General features: G+C 42.1%; 1 protein-coding gene across 8 annotated transcripts in view; it reads right to left on the bottom strand.

Moving 5' to 3' along the window:
• NTRK2 (neurotrophic receptor tyrosine kinase 2) overlaps nucleotides 1-15193 on the bottom strand; it is a 311589-nt gene that overhangs the window by 179453 nt on the left and 116943 nt on the right. Inside the window, exon 15 of one of the 8 annotated variants that reach the window (XM_017665773.3) lies at nucleotides 4741-9778. The exons of the other annotated variants lie outside the window; for them this stretch is intronic. Coding sequence (XP_017521262.2) covers nucleotides 9741-9778 — 38 coding nt within the window. The 3' untranslated portion in view covers nucleotides 4741-9740. Of the gene's footprint in view, nucleotides 1-4740; nucleotides 9779-15193 lie in introns of those variants that run through there. 8 annotated transcript variants of the gene reach the window in all.

The following is a 15193-nucleotide window of genomic DNA, read 5'->3' as shown; positions in this document are numbered from 1 at the left end:
AGGGATTTGTAATCACTTCTTCTCAGCAAAACTTCTTACTATTTATAATGAAGTAAAAACAGAAAGCAAAAATGCAATATGGAAAGTTTTTTAAAAGAGCTGGGAGCAGTGAGCCCTGGGAAGGTGGTAATGGTACAAATAGTGTATGTACTGGGATTACATTTCTACTTATCAATGGGGCTTAAAGTATAAAATGTTCCTGTTTCATGTGTGTGCACATGAGATGCTGAGCACACAAGTGAGAGAGAGAATTATTGTGTCTTTCCTTTCTGGTGCCTCTCTCATACACACACACACACACACACACATACAATATTTCTCCTATGCAATATGCCACCCAACTTAAAATATTTAATGTGTTAAAATAAAAGAAAGGACAATGTATATTTCTGTGCTTGTATAGAGGGGAAGGAAGCTAGTGGAAAAGAAGAGAGAATACAATTTAAGAAGGAAAGATAAGAGGGAATAAGAAAATATAGGCAACAAGGGTGGGGATAATTTTCACCAATTTATCGTGGGTCAAGAAGAACTGCAGCCACCAAAATGAAGTGCAGAGGCCTGATGGCTGTCTCACAGCTTGCAGCCATGGGGTTCCCTAAGAGGCTGAGGAAAAGCCCTGACCTCAGAGAAGCAGAGCCAGCAACAGGATTTTATGGACAGACAGATCCAATTTGTGTGACAAGTACTTAACTTTCCAAGCCTTTGTTTTCTTGTGTGTATAGACAGTAATACCATCGATATTATAGATATTACCATCAGCCTATAGCCCATGGGGGCTTAAGATGGCATCTATTTTGTTTATTGTGGTATCCCTCAGGGCTTGGCTGACTATTTGACCTAAAATAGTCACTTAATAAATATCTACTGGATAAAACAAGATAATACATTAAAGAATTTAGACTACATCTCAGTTGGGTCGTAGCAAGCAAAAAGAACTTACCCTGAGTGGTTTAAATAAAGAGATGTAGGGACGATGCAGAGAGGGACAGGCAGGCTAAAGGAACACACAGGAAATGGTGAGCTCTGGACCCTGACCACTGCCTTTCCCATCTCTAGGGTTTAGAGAGTAAATACAGTAAAGGAGAAAATGGAGCCAATCACAGGACTGCAGAGGGAAAGGTGAATTTTGTTGGGGATGAACCTTCACTTGGGAAATGGGGCGGGCCTATCCAGGCCCATCTCCTCCACCAAAGACCCACTAGTTACCCCACTGGTCAAATCTCCTGCAGAAGCTAGCACACTCCCAGCACAGAAGTGAAACCTGGCATGCAGTTCAATGGTGTTTGGAGAAGGAAGGTGATGAGATGTAAATGGCCTCCCCCAAATCCAGGAGCCTAAGTAAATGCAGAGAGAAAAATCTATCAAGGGGGTAATCTTTGCGAAGCCCCAGGTACCCTAATGTGCCATATCCTTAGTTATGTGAAAACCTAGAACTCCCCCCAAAGGTAAAACAGTGCTGCCAACTCTGTACTTCCTACCCTGGCTCAAGGGTCTCTAGTAAAGCTGAATGAACTGACCTGAAGTTGATTTCTCATCTGTAAAGCAAACAGCCGTGGCCTACATTTTTATTTAGCAACTCAGTAAGACTAAATACTGTCTGATGGGAATTATTCAAAACGGATGGAAGGGTGGCAAATAGAGACTTTTCCTTTCCTCTTGGGAAACACAATAAACATTTTAAAAGCAGACTGAGAGGAAGAGAACTTGTTGTTCATTAGTTTATGGCCTGCAGATATTTTAATGCAGTAAACACAGGCCTGGGGCTTGTGGTGTGTGAGATGGGACTTGACCAAATGACTGGAAAATTAGCATGGGCCCTTGGTAGCATCTCCCAGTCACTAGCTGCCAGATGAGACATTCAGAGAAAGGGGCATCTACATGACCAAGTTACTCAGATGCTGCAGCTGTGTCTCATGTATCAGAGGCAAGAAGCACCTTAGGCATTTTCTGCCACCTGTCCCAGTGCCTGGACCCTCTTCATGGAGATGGCAGGAGGTGTCCTCAAACAACCCTCCCCAATGTGCCCTCCCATCCCCAGCCCACCGAGTAGTTTCCCTCACCACCACCCATCAGAGAGGGTCAGGACTGCTCCAAATGAATGGGAAGTACTCAGGTTCAAGAGGAGACAAGAAAGTTGACTTCAGAACAATCAAACCAGCAAACCTATCTTCAGTTACAATGGACAAAGCAAACACACTCTGGGTTTTCATGAGCTAATTAGCGGTGAGTACACACGTGATACAACCTGCTTCATATGGTAAAATCTGGAGAGCTCATGCCAATTTCACTCCTGTGCCATGAACTTGCCAGCCAAGATTGGCCAGGGCTTTACCAGTGGCACAAGTAATGGGGGGCTTATATTGGGGCAGCAGGAGTCTCCCCAGTGACTTGGGTTAACACTCTAATTCTGCTTTTTCACAACAATAATCTCTGCTTAACTGCTAGTGCTAGTGGAGTAAGCCATGGACACTTGCCCGGCCCTCAGGATGCCCTAGGCACCTCACTGGCCTCCCCCGAGTCCTGAGCCTGCTTGAGGGTCCAGCCCACACAGGCTGGTTATTTCAAGCACCAGCTCGCAAGCCAGCCCACCTGAATTCAAATCCTGGCGTAAGCACTTACTAGGTGGGTGACCAGGGGCATGTTCCTCAGTCAGTCCCTCGGTTTCCCAACCTTTAAACTGGGAACAATATCAGCACTGGCCTCATAGTCTTCTTGAGAAGATCACAAATTAATCCATGAAGCCTTTAAAACAGTCCTTGGGGCATAGAGAGAAGTCAACACCTGTTAACTACTACTACCTTTCAGGTCCTATGGTAAATCTTGCTTTAAAACGTGTTAGAAAAAGTGGTACCAACAGTAAAATTATTAAATTAAGTGCTGATAAAACTTCAGTGCCACCTATTTAAAATGATTTAATGAGAAAAAAGCCCACCTTACAAAATATGTTTAAAGAAATGAAATTTTATTACATCAAATATTGAGTAGCTCCAGCTAGACCCATCACCTATTACCTACTAGGAGTAATATGAGAAACTATCTCAGGAAGCAGAATGAATGATCCAGCTATTTGTAGCTCCTTCCCTGTAAACACTTGTTTCTAAGGCTTGAGGGAACTTGAAACAAGTCTGTTATTTCAAACATGCTCTCAGCCAATTCTTTTGTTATTTTTAGTCTCAGCCAAAGATTTTCAAATGGATCATTCGAAAGTTAACGTTAATGCAGACCCCATTCAAAGGATCAAAAATTCTGAATGAAGTGAGGACAAAAGAAGGAGACTGTATTTGGGATATGACTGTCAATGTTTTTTCTTCCAGAATCCTCAGACTACACAGCATCATTCAAACTTATTGAATTACTAGCCCGAACAAACCACGTCCTCCCAATTCATCCAAATCAAATCTGAGCAAGAATCAATGTATAAAAATTGCCTGGTCAGTGAGGGATCTAGAAGCAGAATCTTAGAAACTCCTGACAAAGCTCCAAAGAGGCTTCACCGCTTGGAGCACAGGCAGAATGACCCAGTGTGTGCAATGTTCCCTCCACATTGCAGCCATGCAGTTGACCTATGCCCAACCATGCAAATGAGTGTATGATTCAGGGGCATTCTCTAAGGCATACCAAATCACAGCGTGAGCCCAAGCCCTTCATTTTTAATAGCCATACTGAGTGTGCTCCACACTCACCATCTCATTTAATGCTTATAAGAGCCCAGTGGGTAGGCACTATTGCTATTATCATAGTCTCATTTTGCAAATGAGGAAACAAGACTGGAGTGATGAAACACCTTTCCCAAGGTTATTTAGCTTGTGAGCATAGCTGGGAACCAAACCCGCGCAGTCCGGGTCCAGTGCCTAATGCCTCAAATTGTTATACAGCTTCTGCATGGCCAGAGAAATCTGTTCTCAGCTCAGCAAATTTAGAAGGATGTTTAGAGCAAGCATGTCACTAGAACCAAGTATGCTTTTAGAAGAGGGTCAATGTTGTTGGCTTGATAGGACATCATTCACAATGACCAGTTTTTCCAGTCCCTAAGTCTTCGATTTGGAATAAAATCCTCAGGGTTACCAGAAGGTGAAATCATGCTCAGGTGAATCAGACCTGGGGTCCTACACACCTTGCTTTTAGGTCCTATCCTAAAAGGTAAAAGTGAGGAAGAGACAGTATGGCCAGCTGAGGGACAGAGACAAAAAAGGGACATGAAGCGTGGGCACCATGTTAACATTATAGTTCAGTGGTATCTTCTCTCTATATCCATTCATCCTCCTCTCGCCCTTTTTCATGACAGCACAAGTCACTGTGTCCATCTGACTGCACAGTCACTCAGAACATAAGCACGTGACACTGATGGACACTCTTGCTGGGACCCAGACCATTCCATGTTTTTAAAATGCCAAAGGACTTTTGCACAGAATCAAGTTTTTTCTTTATTCCCTTAAACGGTTTTTGTCTGTTTGTTTTCTAGGATTGCTTTATAGCCAATGAAAATATATCCAGTGCAAGAATCACTAAACAATAAATGTAAATGTATAATTCACATTGATGGAAATTTCGGAAGTCCTTTCTTAGGGAGAGATTTATTCCGCAATCTACAGTGGGTTTGAGGCTTCCCAAAAACTCAGTGACATTTCTCACCCTCTTTCTTCTGACATCTTTAGTCTTGATAACACCTAGAGTGATGGTATGTGTTTGAGGAAGGGAGGGAGTATATAGGCGTTACAGAGAATGCAAGACACATGGAAATGAATTATAAAACTTTATTGGCTTGTTAAAAAAAAGAGAATGAAGTCAGCAAGTACATTTATGGTCTATCCATATTGTTAAAACAGCACTTAAAAATAAAATAAAAAATGATTATCCATTATTTACAGGAAATGTGAAAAAATGACTTTAAAACCTGGAACATGGAAAAAAAACAGGGCATGAGAATGGTTAACAGGCTGCCTATGGATTACAGCAAATGGATTTGAACATGACATGAATGACACTCAAGGATGTGTCTTGCTCTGGAATCTCTTACTACTTTATTTCCTTTTTTATGTTGCATCTTTATTGAGGTGTAATTAACAAATAAAACTGTAAGGTATTTAAAGTGTACAACATGATGTTTTGATATGCCTATACATTGTAATAGAATCTCTCTTGTTTTTGCTCTATTCATAATGGACTGTCTTAAAATAAAGGTGGTGAAAAATCTGTTCTTTTCTTTGCTTCTCACATATTTTTTTTCCCCATGAAAACTAAGACTTCAGACACAGCCAGTAGCAACCTCTGTTGGGTACTCACCATCCTGCAGCCCCAGCGCATTAGCCTGCATTAAACCCAGGGTGATCCCACTGTCCAAATCAGATGGCTGGGAGGTCCCTTTGCCCCTGACGGCAAGATAAGGAAATGAGCTGATGTTGAGTGGAAAACTGCCTTCTGTGACAGCTGTTTTCATGTCACTTGCTGGGCTGGGAATTTTGTTAGCTTAATTCAGTTTGGCATCCCCTGAGAGAAAAATCACATTTCACGCCCTGTCTGGGAGAGACCTTAACCTTCCCGAGGGCCCTGGAATAGACCTGACATGGTTCGCAGGCCCTGCTGGTGTGTGGACACAGCAGATTCTTATGGAGTGGCTGCTTCTGTACTGCTTTCCCTGGAGTCGAGTCTGCCAAGGGACATAAGCTCTGGGGTTCCATGGACCTCGACTAGACAGGAATGGTCCAGCCCAGGTGACTGGATGCAGCAGCCCCATGAAGCCCCTAGGGTATGTGGAGCCACTTTCTTCAGTTGCTGTCCCTCTGTATCTAGAGTCCAGACAAACAAGAGGAAGTGAGCTTCTGCTCTCACGTGAGGAAACTAGATGCAAACCAAGGGAGGAGTTCTAGACAGAAAGCAGGAAAGCAGGGGAAGTGTACATCAGCCACCTGCAGATGGAGTCAGAGAAGAGTTAATTCAGGTGCCTGCTGTCCTTTGATTCCTTTTGCAATGAAAAGACAGAAAAAAAAAGGTGTGTGCAAAGCAACAAATCAAGCAAATAAAAATAAACTCTCTGTTTGCCATGGAGTCAATCTGGAATGGTAGAGAGGGAAAAGTCTGGAACTGCAGGCGAATAAAGGGAGAAGAAAGAGCAGAGAGAGCAGGCCTCACACCCGCAGGGAACTGGATTCCTGCCTTGCACCCCTTGAGCTGTATGCTCCTCAAACTGGCGAATAGCCACAGCCTCTGCTCTGTCTGCTGAGGAGCTTCAGGCTCTAACCACTCGGGGTGTAAGTCAGAATGACTTGCAGGGTTTGGAGCCAAGAGCAAACACCCTTTGGGTTCTGGGTGGCAGGGTGGGGCTAAAATAATTTACTTCTCATCTTTGCTTCCTGCACTTGGAAAGAACATTCAGTGGGTCAAAAGTGAAACTGGTGCCTGCTGGGAGACCAGGAGTGAAAACCCCTGAATGGATCGTCTCTAAAGTAAGTGGGAGTTCATTTTTCCTGGCAAGAGATGGACCCTCATTGGCCTCAGACTGAAGTCTCATGTAATGGCAGTGGAGTTTCTTAGTCTCTCTGAGCTGCCTTTGAAGGTCTCAGTGGGACCCCATTCAAGAGACAGGACCTGAACCACGCCTCTTGAAGAAGATGCACCTGTTTCTCATTTACCAGTGGCTACCCCCGTATGTTAAGGATGCCCATTAAACGGGAGTGTGTGTGCCTGTGTGTACCTGGCTACCCCTGAGCGGGCCGGGTGACCTGGATACTCATGAAAGCAGGCATGTCAGACAAGAAGAAGGATTCATTAGGTTGTCTCTGGCCATGCAGAAGTGGAATGGAGGCATGGAAGGAAAACACTTCAGCAAGAGTCCCAGGCAGAGTGAGAGAGATGAGGTCCCAGCTAGCAGAAGGCAAAGGAGGGCCCCAAAGGTAAGTGACATGTTGCAGATCACATGGTTGCTAAACTCAATGGCAATAAAGCTCTCAGAGACGATGCCAGAAAGTGCATTTGCAAAGGAAAGATAAAAGAATACAATGAGAGAACAGTGATCTTGCTTTAAGACAAAAGTAACAAACTGGCAGCCCACAGACATGTTTTGTTGGCCTACATAATGTTTTAAAAATAACTGAGCCAACTTTTTAAAAATAGGGACATTTCACATAAAAATCCAGGTTTCAAATTTCTCTTAAAGAATCTGAAGCTTTGGAAACCTGGACCTACATTCCCAGGAGGCATGAGTTGGCTGGGGCTGGGTGACAGCTGCCCCTCTGGTGGGGGAGTATCCACTCATCCAGAGCACATTGCTCATTTAGGATACCTGCCTGGCACTGAAATGCCAGATCCTTGTTGCAGAGTGACAGAGTTGATTTCAGCAAAAGTACACCTATCCTTTCCTACTGTTGCAAAAATCCATGATACATATCTTTAGGAAGCTCTACAAAGATTTCTTATAGGGGACGGTAGCAATGGATGAGAGGCAGTGGTCTATAGGAGAGAAATGAGGAACTATGGGACTGACTATGGTCTTCAGGGATTTTTAAAAAATCAAAAGCAAAGAATACAAGAACCATATGAAACAATTTTCAAATAGCCTGCTGTTTTCATCGTTCCCTGGGAGATGTCAACTGCTGTTTGATATATTAAATTGCCTTATCTGTCCACTTCTCCCCATTTTAAAACAAAAATCTACCCTGCAATTCTTCTAGTTGTAGAGAACTCATTTTTTTCTCTTTTGGGTCTGGGAAAGTTATAAAATGGTCCTTAAACAACCCATTACTTTTTTTCTCGCTCCATGGAATAACACAGAAGCTTAGAAAGAAAACTGTACCAAATGGCCGATATTGAACAACCTTCGCTGTACTGACAGCCTCTGCCTGGCTCCCAGTTTGAATTTCATTTTTCAGGATTTCTGCAATTAGCTGGCTTCTTGTAAAGCAACATCTCTGAGAGAGATCAAAATCTAAGTAGTGACAGGAACTGTCATTTAGCAGCAAGCAAGGAAGTAGGAATTCAAGGAATATTCAGACCTCCCCCAACCAAGGGGCAGCTGCCCTCACACTCAAATGTCTTTTTGGAAAGAAACATTTTGAGAACGAGCAGCTTGTATATGCTTTGGAGAAACTGCCCCTCTTCCAGGCATGGTTATGAAGCAGCCAAGTTCTATGCTGTAATCCATAGGACTCTGTGCGATGTCTGCATCAAGCAATAACATATTTAGTGGCTAATGTAAAAGATACAGTATAAAATATTCATCATGGATAATCTTTTTATATCAAGTGGTGCCTAAATGGGTCCTGGTTTATTAAGATTAATGGCTTGGTTATACAGGATTCAAAACAATGTTTCCAAACATGTTGGACTAGTTAAAAATCTATAAACCCTTAAAGCTGAACTGCAAAACTTGAGTGACTATTTTTCCCAAAAGAAAAGTTTTGAAACATCAATATTATCTCCAATCCAGCCATGGCATCTGTGCGCCTGCCTTACAGTCAGAGCTGATTGTATTTTCAAATGAAATGCCCAGGTCTGGCTCTGAAGTCCCCCTAACAAGAAAGGTGTGAGGTGAAGCGGGGTGGCGGCAGCCGAACCTGTCTTCGGGACAGGGAGCCTGCCAGCGCAGACTGAGCAGAGTACAGAGGTCACTGCCATGGCCGAGTGAGTGAAACAGGTGCCCCTGGTAAAACTATGGCAGGGACACAGGATCCTGCAGCTCTGAGGCTGCCCTCTCAGCAATGAAGCTGGATGTCATTAAGCTCCTGTTCACCACCTCCGTGCAGCTGGGGTCAGGAAGAGCCATCCTGCCGATGGAAACCAGCAGTAGCATACTACGTGGTAGGCACTATCCTTCTCAGAGTATCCTCTCCTGCTCACAGCAGGTTGGCCATTCTGCTTGCAGGCCTTTTCAGAGGTGCAAAGCTGCAGTTCTGTTATGGGAACAGCATGAGCTGCTGCAGCCTTCTCATGAGCACTCTTCTGAAAAGCAGGTGGAGCGCAGAGGGCAAATCAAAGGACACAGGCCCCATATGCATATATTTCACTCTGAGTTATTTTGAAATGAGCTATGCCTAACCGAAATCTATTGCCTCCGTACAAATAGCCTTTTTTTTGCCTGCTGATAAACTTTAAGGAAATCATTTGCAGTAATTGCATGGCTCTAGACCTTATTGCCGAGTGAAGAAGAACCCTCAGAGACACCACCAAGTCCCCACAGCAGAGGGGTATGTGTCCTTCACTCTTTCATCTCTGTGCCGTGGAGGGAAAAGTAAAACTTCCTGAATTCAGTACTGATTAAACAACAGAAAATAACGCTAACCTATGTGTTAAATGGAGATTAGACTGTTAAGTGTGTCTTTATACCTGTCCCTAAACTTGGATCTCTTTTTAACTTTGCAGTTCACCTTTAATAAACAGAAGCAATAAAAACCAATACATTTCCAGAATGGTCACACAGCACACCTTTCAGGAGACAAGCACAATCCAATGGTATTTCATTTCAATTTTGTATTTGAACGATTATAAGGACAAAAGAGAAGCATTAATTTAAGATGTTTTCTGGAGTTTCTCCTTAGCTGCCTGTGAGTGGTGCTCCCCCATCACAGCTCACAGCATCTGCAGGCTCCGTGCAGTGCCTCCTGCAAATACCACCCACGTCTCCCAGAAAACCCCAGGTAAGCAACACATCCTGGGAGAAGCCAGTGCGAGTCCCCAGAGCCCAGCTTACAAGCAGCATCAACCAACAAGCACCACAGCCCCTTTCTCTGTCTTTTCCTTTATTTCAGCTACCCATCCAGTGGGATCTTATGAAACAAAACAAAACCTAAAAGAAACACAAAATAAAACATAAGTCATGCTCAAAAGAAAAATCAATGGAAATTAACATACAAGTATAATCACTTTTAAAAGAACATAATAAATAATCAAAATGAAGACACAATATGGAACAGGTGTTGAAACATAAAGCAATGTATAATAACAGAATGGAAATTGGGAGAAAATGTACATATCATTATTGAGCAACTTACTTTTAAACTTAAAACCAACTTTCCACAGTACATGAAACATGGGAAAGAAATGCCAAGGGTTTCTGAACACAGCCCCGCCCACAGCTGTATGAGGTGTTAACATCTTAATTGAGGGAAGAGAAATCTGTGTACAATATGGATGAAACTTGAAGAATTTTTACATAGGGAAAAAAGGAAAACTCAGTAACAAATATCTACCCAAATTCTGATTGTCTTTCCCCACCTAATTTTACCAAATTATTTCTAAAATAACAGATTAATTCATCAGTGACCAGATCAGAGAAGTGGCTTGGATGTAACTGGTGAAATACTCAACTGCACAAAGATTTAGATGCTTTTTAAGGAATCCTATTACTAAATAAATAATGAATTGCCTACATTTCATTACCATGCCATATATATGACATACACATATACATAGATATAATGTCTATTATTAATCTGATTTATAGCTTATAACATGTAATATGTTATATGTATACATTACATATACAAGACATACAGCATATGTATATATTTATTTTTTTTAAATATAATATGTATAAAACATATATAATAATATGAATTAATTCTGTGAACACTTATTGAACACTGACCAAATAAGAGACACAATTTGATTTAAAAATAAAGAAAATATAGTTCCTGACCTCAGATCCTTAATCACCTACAGATGGAAAATATGAGCAAATAACTTGAGCAATGAAAGACAGTTAATCTACTCTCTGCCAGGCTCTTTTTAATGCTCTGCCCAAATCAGCCCTTTGAAGTTCCCAATAACCTTGTGAGATAGGTTCTACCCTTGCGCCCTGTTCACTGGTAAGAAAACGGAGGCCCAGAGAGTGTAGCAGCTCAAGGTCTGACAGCTAGTGCATGGTGGGGTCACATTTCAACCCAGGGGCTCTGATTCTGTAATCACCCCACCGAGTCAGGGAGAACAAACTCTCTCCAAACTTGCCTATAGAAACCCAGCAGGAGCAGGGAAGATTCATTACATATAATTCTGTGCATCATCTGCGTGGATCTTCACCAGATTTGTAGGTGACAAAATAGATGATGCCGTGGTAGAAAACCCCAAGACATTTGCAACCTCATCTTTGGAAGGCCTCTCCAAATCTAACCCTCCAGATACCGGATCTTCCTCAGCCTGGTGTCTGGTCTGCCAAGGGCTGGTGTCATCTGCCTCCAGACCTGTAATCACCACCACCCAACTCTATCATCATATACAACACTGAAAGAGTCCACAGAGCTTAATTTCTATGGCACTTCTCTCTCCTGCCCTTCTAAGCCATAGGAAGAAAACCTGGTATAGCGTCCAACGACGTTTATGGATTTAACCACCTCTAAAGCCCTGAGATTTTAGGAAGAACACAGTGGTGCTGGTTAATTCTCCTTCATACTGTCACGAGTCTCCTCCTGAAAGTTCAGCCTCCGGGCAAACATAAGCCACAGTGGTGTGAGAGTGCACCTTGGCACGTAGGAAGAGCACGTCAAATTAACCAACCAAATACCTTCAGGTTCTAAGAGGGTGGATCTCAAATTCCTTCCCGCTGAAACAATAGGATTAATATTAGGGTGTCAAGTTTGCCAATAAAAACAGGGGAAACTTGGTGATACGAATATGAGACATCACCTCGAAACCGAAAGATTTGTTGATTCAATATACTAGCGCATCCACACATTCAGTTTTGAAGGGCATTTGATTTAAAATAATAACAGACCAGTTTAAGCTGCTAATGCAAGACTTATTTCCAGTGGGTTTATGGCCCAGGAACTCAAAGAGTTTAGTCATGTCAAAGTATTTCCAAACCACTGTTTCTTGGCCAGTTTCTTCCCCCAGGCCCACCCAGACTCTTTAAGTGTTACAAATGGAAAACAATTTGCTTTGCTTGATGCAAAGTCTTTTGGACTGCCATTCACTCAGGCTGCAACCGCTTTTAGGTCGATGGTGGGTGTCCCGCTTCAACCTCCTTCTATTTTCCCTTTCATAATGCATCCTTCTTAGCTCCATAAGCCCATGCAATGAAGTGAGTGAAGCTACCATTCAAACACATGCGGTATCTTCCTTGCAAAGAAAAGCCTGCCTGGTACAATGATACACAATGTAGTTCACTGAGTCTGAAACTGTCACTACTGCCACCCTCCCGTTAAAGAAGGCGAGGCAGCCTCCTCTCTGATACCCTCGATCTTCACATACTGTTGATACACTAAAGATATGCCAGCAAAGAAAAAAATAGTTTGGTTTAAAGGGTTGATGCTTTTACAAAGAAATATATTCAGCATTTCATATTTCTAAGGGCTTGACAGTAACATTTGATCAGGGCCCCAACTTAACCTCCCAAGATCTCATGACTTTTGATGTGATAAGAAACTCAAGAAGGGGCCACAAAATGATATAAAACAATTGATAATTATTTTCTTCTAGTGAGGGGGAAAGTTTTTAGACCACAACAAATGGCTGAACATCTTGTGGGTTTAGCAGCCAAACGAGCTGTCTAGCTTCTGAGCCTGAAATATAGATATTTTGACAATGTGACATTCCAAAGCATTTGCAGCATTCCAATGGTACACGGTAGTTATTGTGAGAACAGCTCCATTATCAAAAACAACTTTAGAGAAACTTTGCCACTGCTGCTTACCCTGGCTAAGTAAGAACAAGGATAAAGCAGGTGCTGTCCAATAAATGTGATACACAGTTGAAAGCAGGGAAGAAAAAAGCTGGATGTGTCCTAAAATTCAGTCTGCTATTTGCTGATTACGGATCTGTTCATTGGCCTCTTAAAAGTGACAGACTCGGGGGAGGTGAAGGTCAATGAAGCGCTGTGCTTTCTTTACCACTGGCTTCCAACTCATTTAGATTTATTTACATTCAAACGTGCACACATTTTCCTCCTATAACTCAGAAGCAATCAGCCATAAAATAGCAAGTATCTGCTGTACATTTAAATTAACAGCAATTTATCTGAAGCAAAAGGGAAAACTGCTGAGTTGAAAGGAAATAAAGGGAACGGAAGAAAGATGCAGCTGCTATCAAAAAAAAAGCAAATCTTATCACATTTGTTATTTGAAGAATTCAAATAGGAAACTGCCAACTTGGTTGTCCTCATGGCATGGAGCCATTCTGAAGACGGCATGGTGGCTAGAGGGCCAATACAATGGCTCACCTTCATCAAGAGCAAAGCAAATGCTTCCTGAGCCTTCTGGAAAATGTTTCCTAGGTAAAATCAAAGAATAAACTCTTACGTTCTCACAACATTAGGTGCCTAGAAAAATAGCAGTTGCAAAAAGCTTTTCATCACAAGGTTACAGTTGCACTATGCAATTTTGCTTTATTTCAGCACCTGGGCTTCTAAATACTGATTGTCCTAATTTGACGTTTGTGGAGCATTTAATATCCAGTGGTTGTTACACGAAGCTATCCCTTGCTGTTTGATTTTTCTATTTTATGGGGAACTCAGCCCACATGGCCAGTGTAATGTGACCAAGGTCATCCAGGAATGGAGAGAGATGGCTGACATTTAAATTCAGAATCTCGGATGGCCCATCTTTTACAATGGCATCATTGGCACCTGGAGCAGAAATGTCTCCATATATAATAAGTTCAGGTCCTGACGCTTTCTTCCCTGAGCTCTTTCCGGAAGTTGCTTAACCATCTTTTGGACACACTTTTTGCTTCCCAAGGAGATGCTGTGTCCACAAAACATCCCTTCTTCTAAGATCTCCTTACACAAAGCAAGCACTCCTGATAGAAGCCTGGACCATTCTCGAAAGCCGACGACAACAGCCATCTTCTGAGGGTATTCAGCTCACTGGACTCTTAACTCCTATAGCCTTCTCTTCCCTCTTCCATTCATTCACTTGACCTTCTTTTGTACTTATTTTAAAACTTGTATTTCTTTTCTGGTTACTTCCCTGCATCCCAGACTAGAAGCCTCAGGAGGGCAGAGAGCATGTCTAGCCATCTTCTATGCCAACATTGCCTTGCATAATATCAAGGACCAAATGCATTTTAAGTTTCAGAATAGTAATGTCTAAACTTTGAGTTTTATTGGAGGACTTAAATGTACTTGATAAAAGAACCAAAATGGAGAGGAGAGGCCAGTACAATGCAGGGTAGGATCTACCATTTCCATTGGTGACTGAGTTATCAAATCACTGACACTGACTGCACAAAATCACATATTTGCTCAGAATTATACTGAAGATTACTGAGTTAGACACGTGGACACCCAGTGAGTGCCTCTTGATGTATTTTAAGCTCCTGGGGAAAAGGTACTAACCTTGGTTTATTCTGATTCTCATGATGACAATAATTATGATGGGTGTGGGACAAAGAAAACTCTTGTCCGTTTGTCATCTGGAGATGAAAAGCTAAAAATAAATGTTGAGGATGGTCAGCAAAGTTTTTAAAGCTCCGGTTTGACTTTGCAAAATGAAGTTTAGTTCTGAGCTGAAAATTAAAGCAGGAAACACAAAGTTCTTGGCAAAGCTTGAATGTGTAAGGAAAGCCAAAGCTATTGCACAATCAAAATTCAATGATTTCAAGGAGGAGGTGATCTGATCACCAAGGATTGATGGCACGTGTCCAAGGGCTAAATCATAACTGAGTCAGGGACTTTGCATACAAGGGGGAGCACATACAAAGTCTGATGCCATAGCCGCCAGCTTTGGAATCACCTAAAAATGCTATAAGCTTAGTAGAAAAAAAAGGAATTCATGGTTTGAGGGAAATTAAGATACTCAAAAGGCTTTTGTTACAACCACACTGAGACTCATAAATCAACCTATTGTTCTCCTGTAGTGTGCATCTAGCCTTCTGGCTTACTTCAATAAACATATATTGCAAAATCCACAGCGTGGCTCTTCATAACATGAAATGACATCTTCTTAAAGACATTGTTTCACAATTCTCCGATCAGAGAGTCTGACCAGTGACTGACATTCAGCACAGTTAAGCATGGCGTTATACATTTCATCATAAAGAGCATGTACTTGCTGCTGCCAATATAGATTTGTGTCTAGATTTGGTTTTGCCAAAATACTACAGAAAGTGATTCTTCTTAGTATATGAAGCCAGAGTACTAGAGCCTGCGATGTCCAAACAGGAGGCAAAGGACATAAAACCTATTTCTCAATTAACCTATCACTACATAAAACCTGCAAGAACCTCAAACATACACAATGGAGGTGGCTTGGTGCTGCTCAGTTATTGC

This window comes from Manis javanica, chromosome 2, assembly GCF_040802235.1.
Source record: "Manis javanica isolate MJ-LG chromosome 2, MJ_LKY, whole genome shotgun sequence".
Classification (NCBI taxonomy): domain Eukaryota; kingdom Metazoa; phylum Chordata; class Mammalia; order Pholidota; family Manidae; genus Manis; species Manis javanica.
Note: the sequence above shows the minus strand (reverse complement) of the source record. Positions and strands in the feature narration are given on the sequence as shown.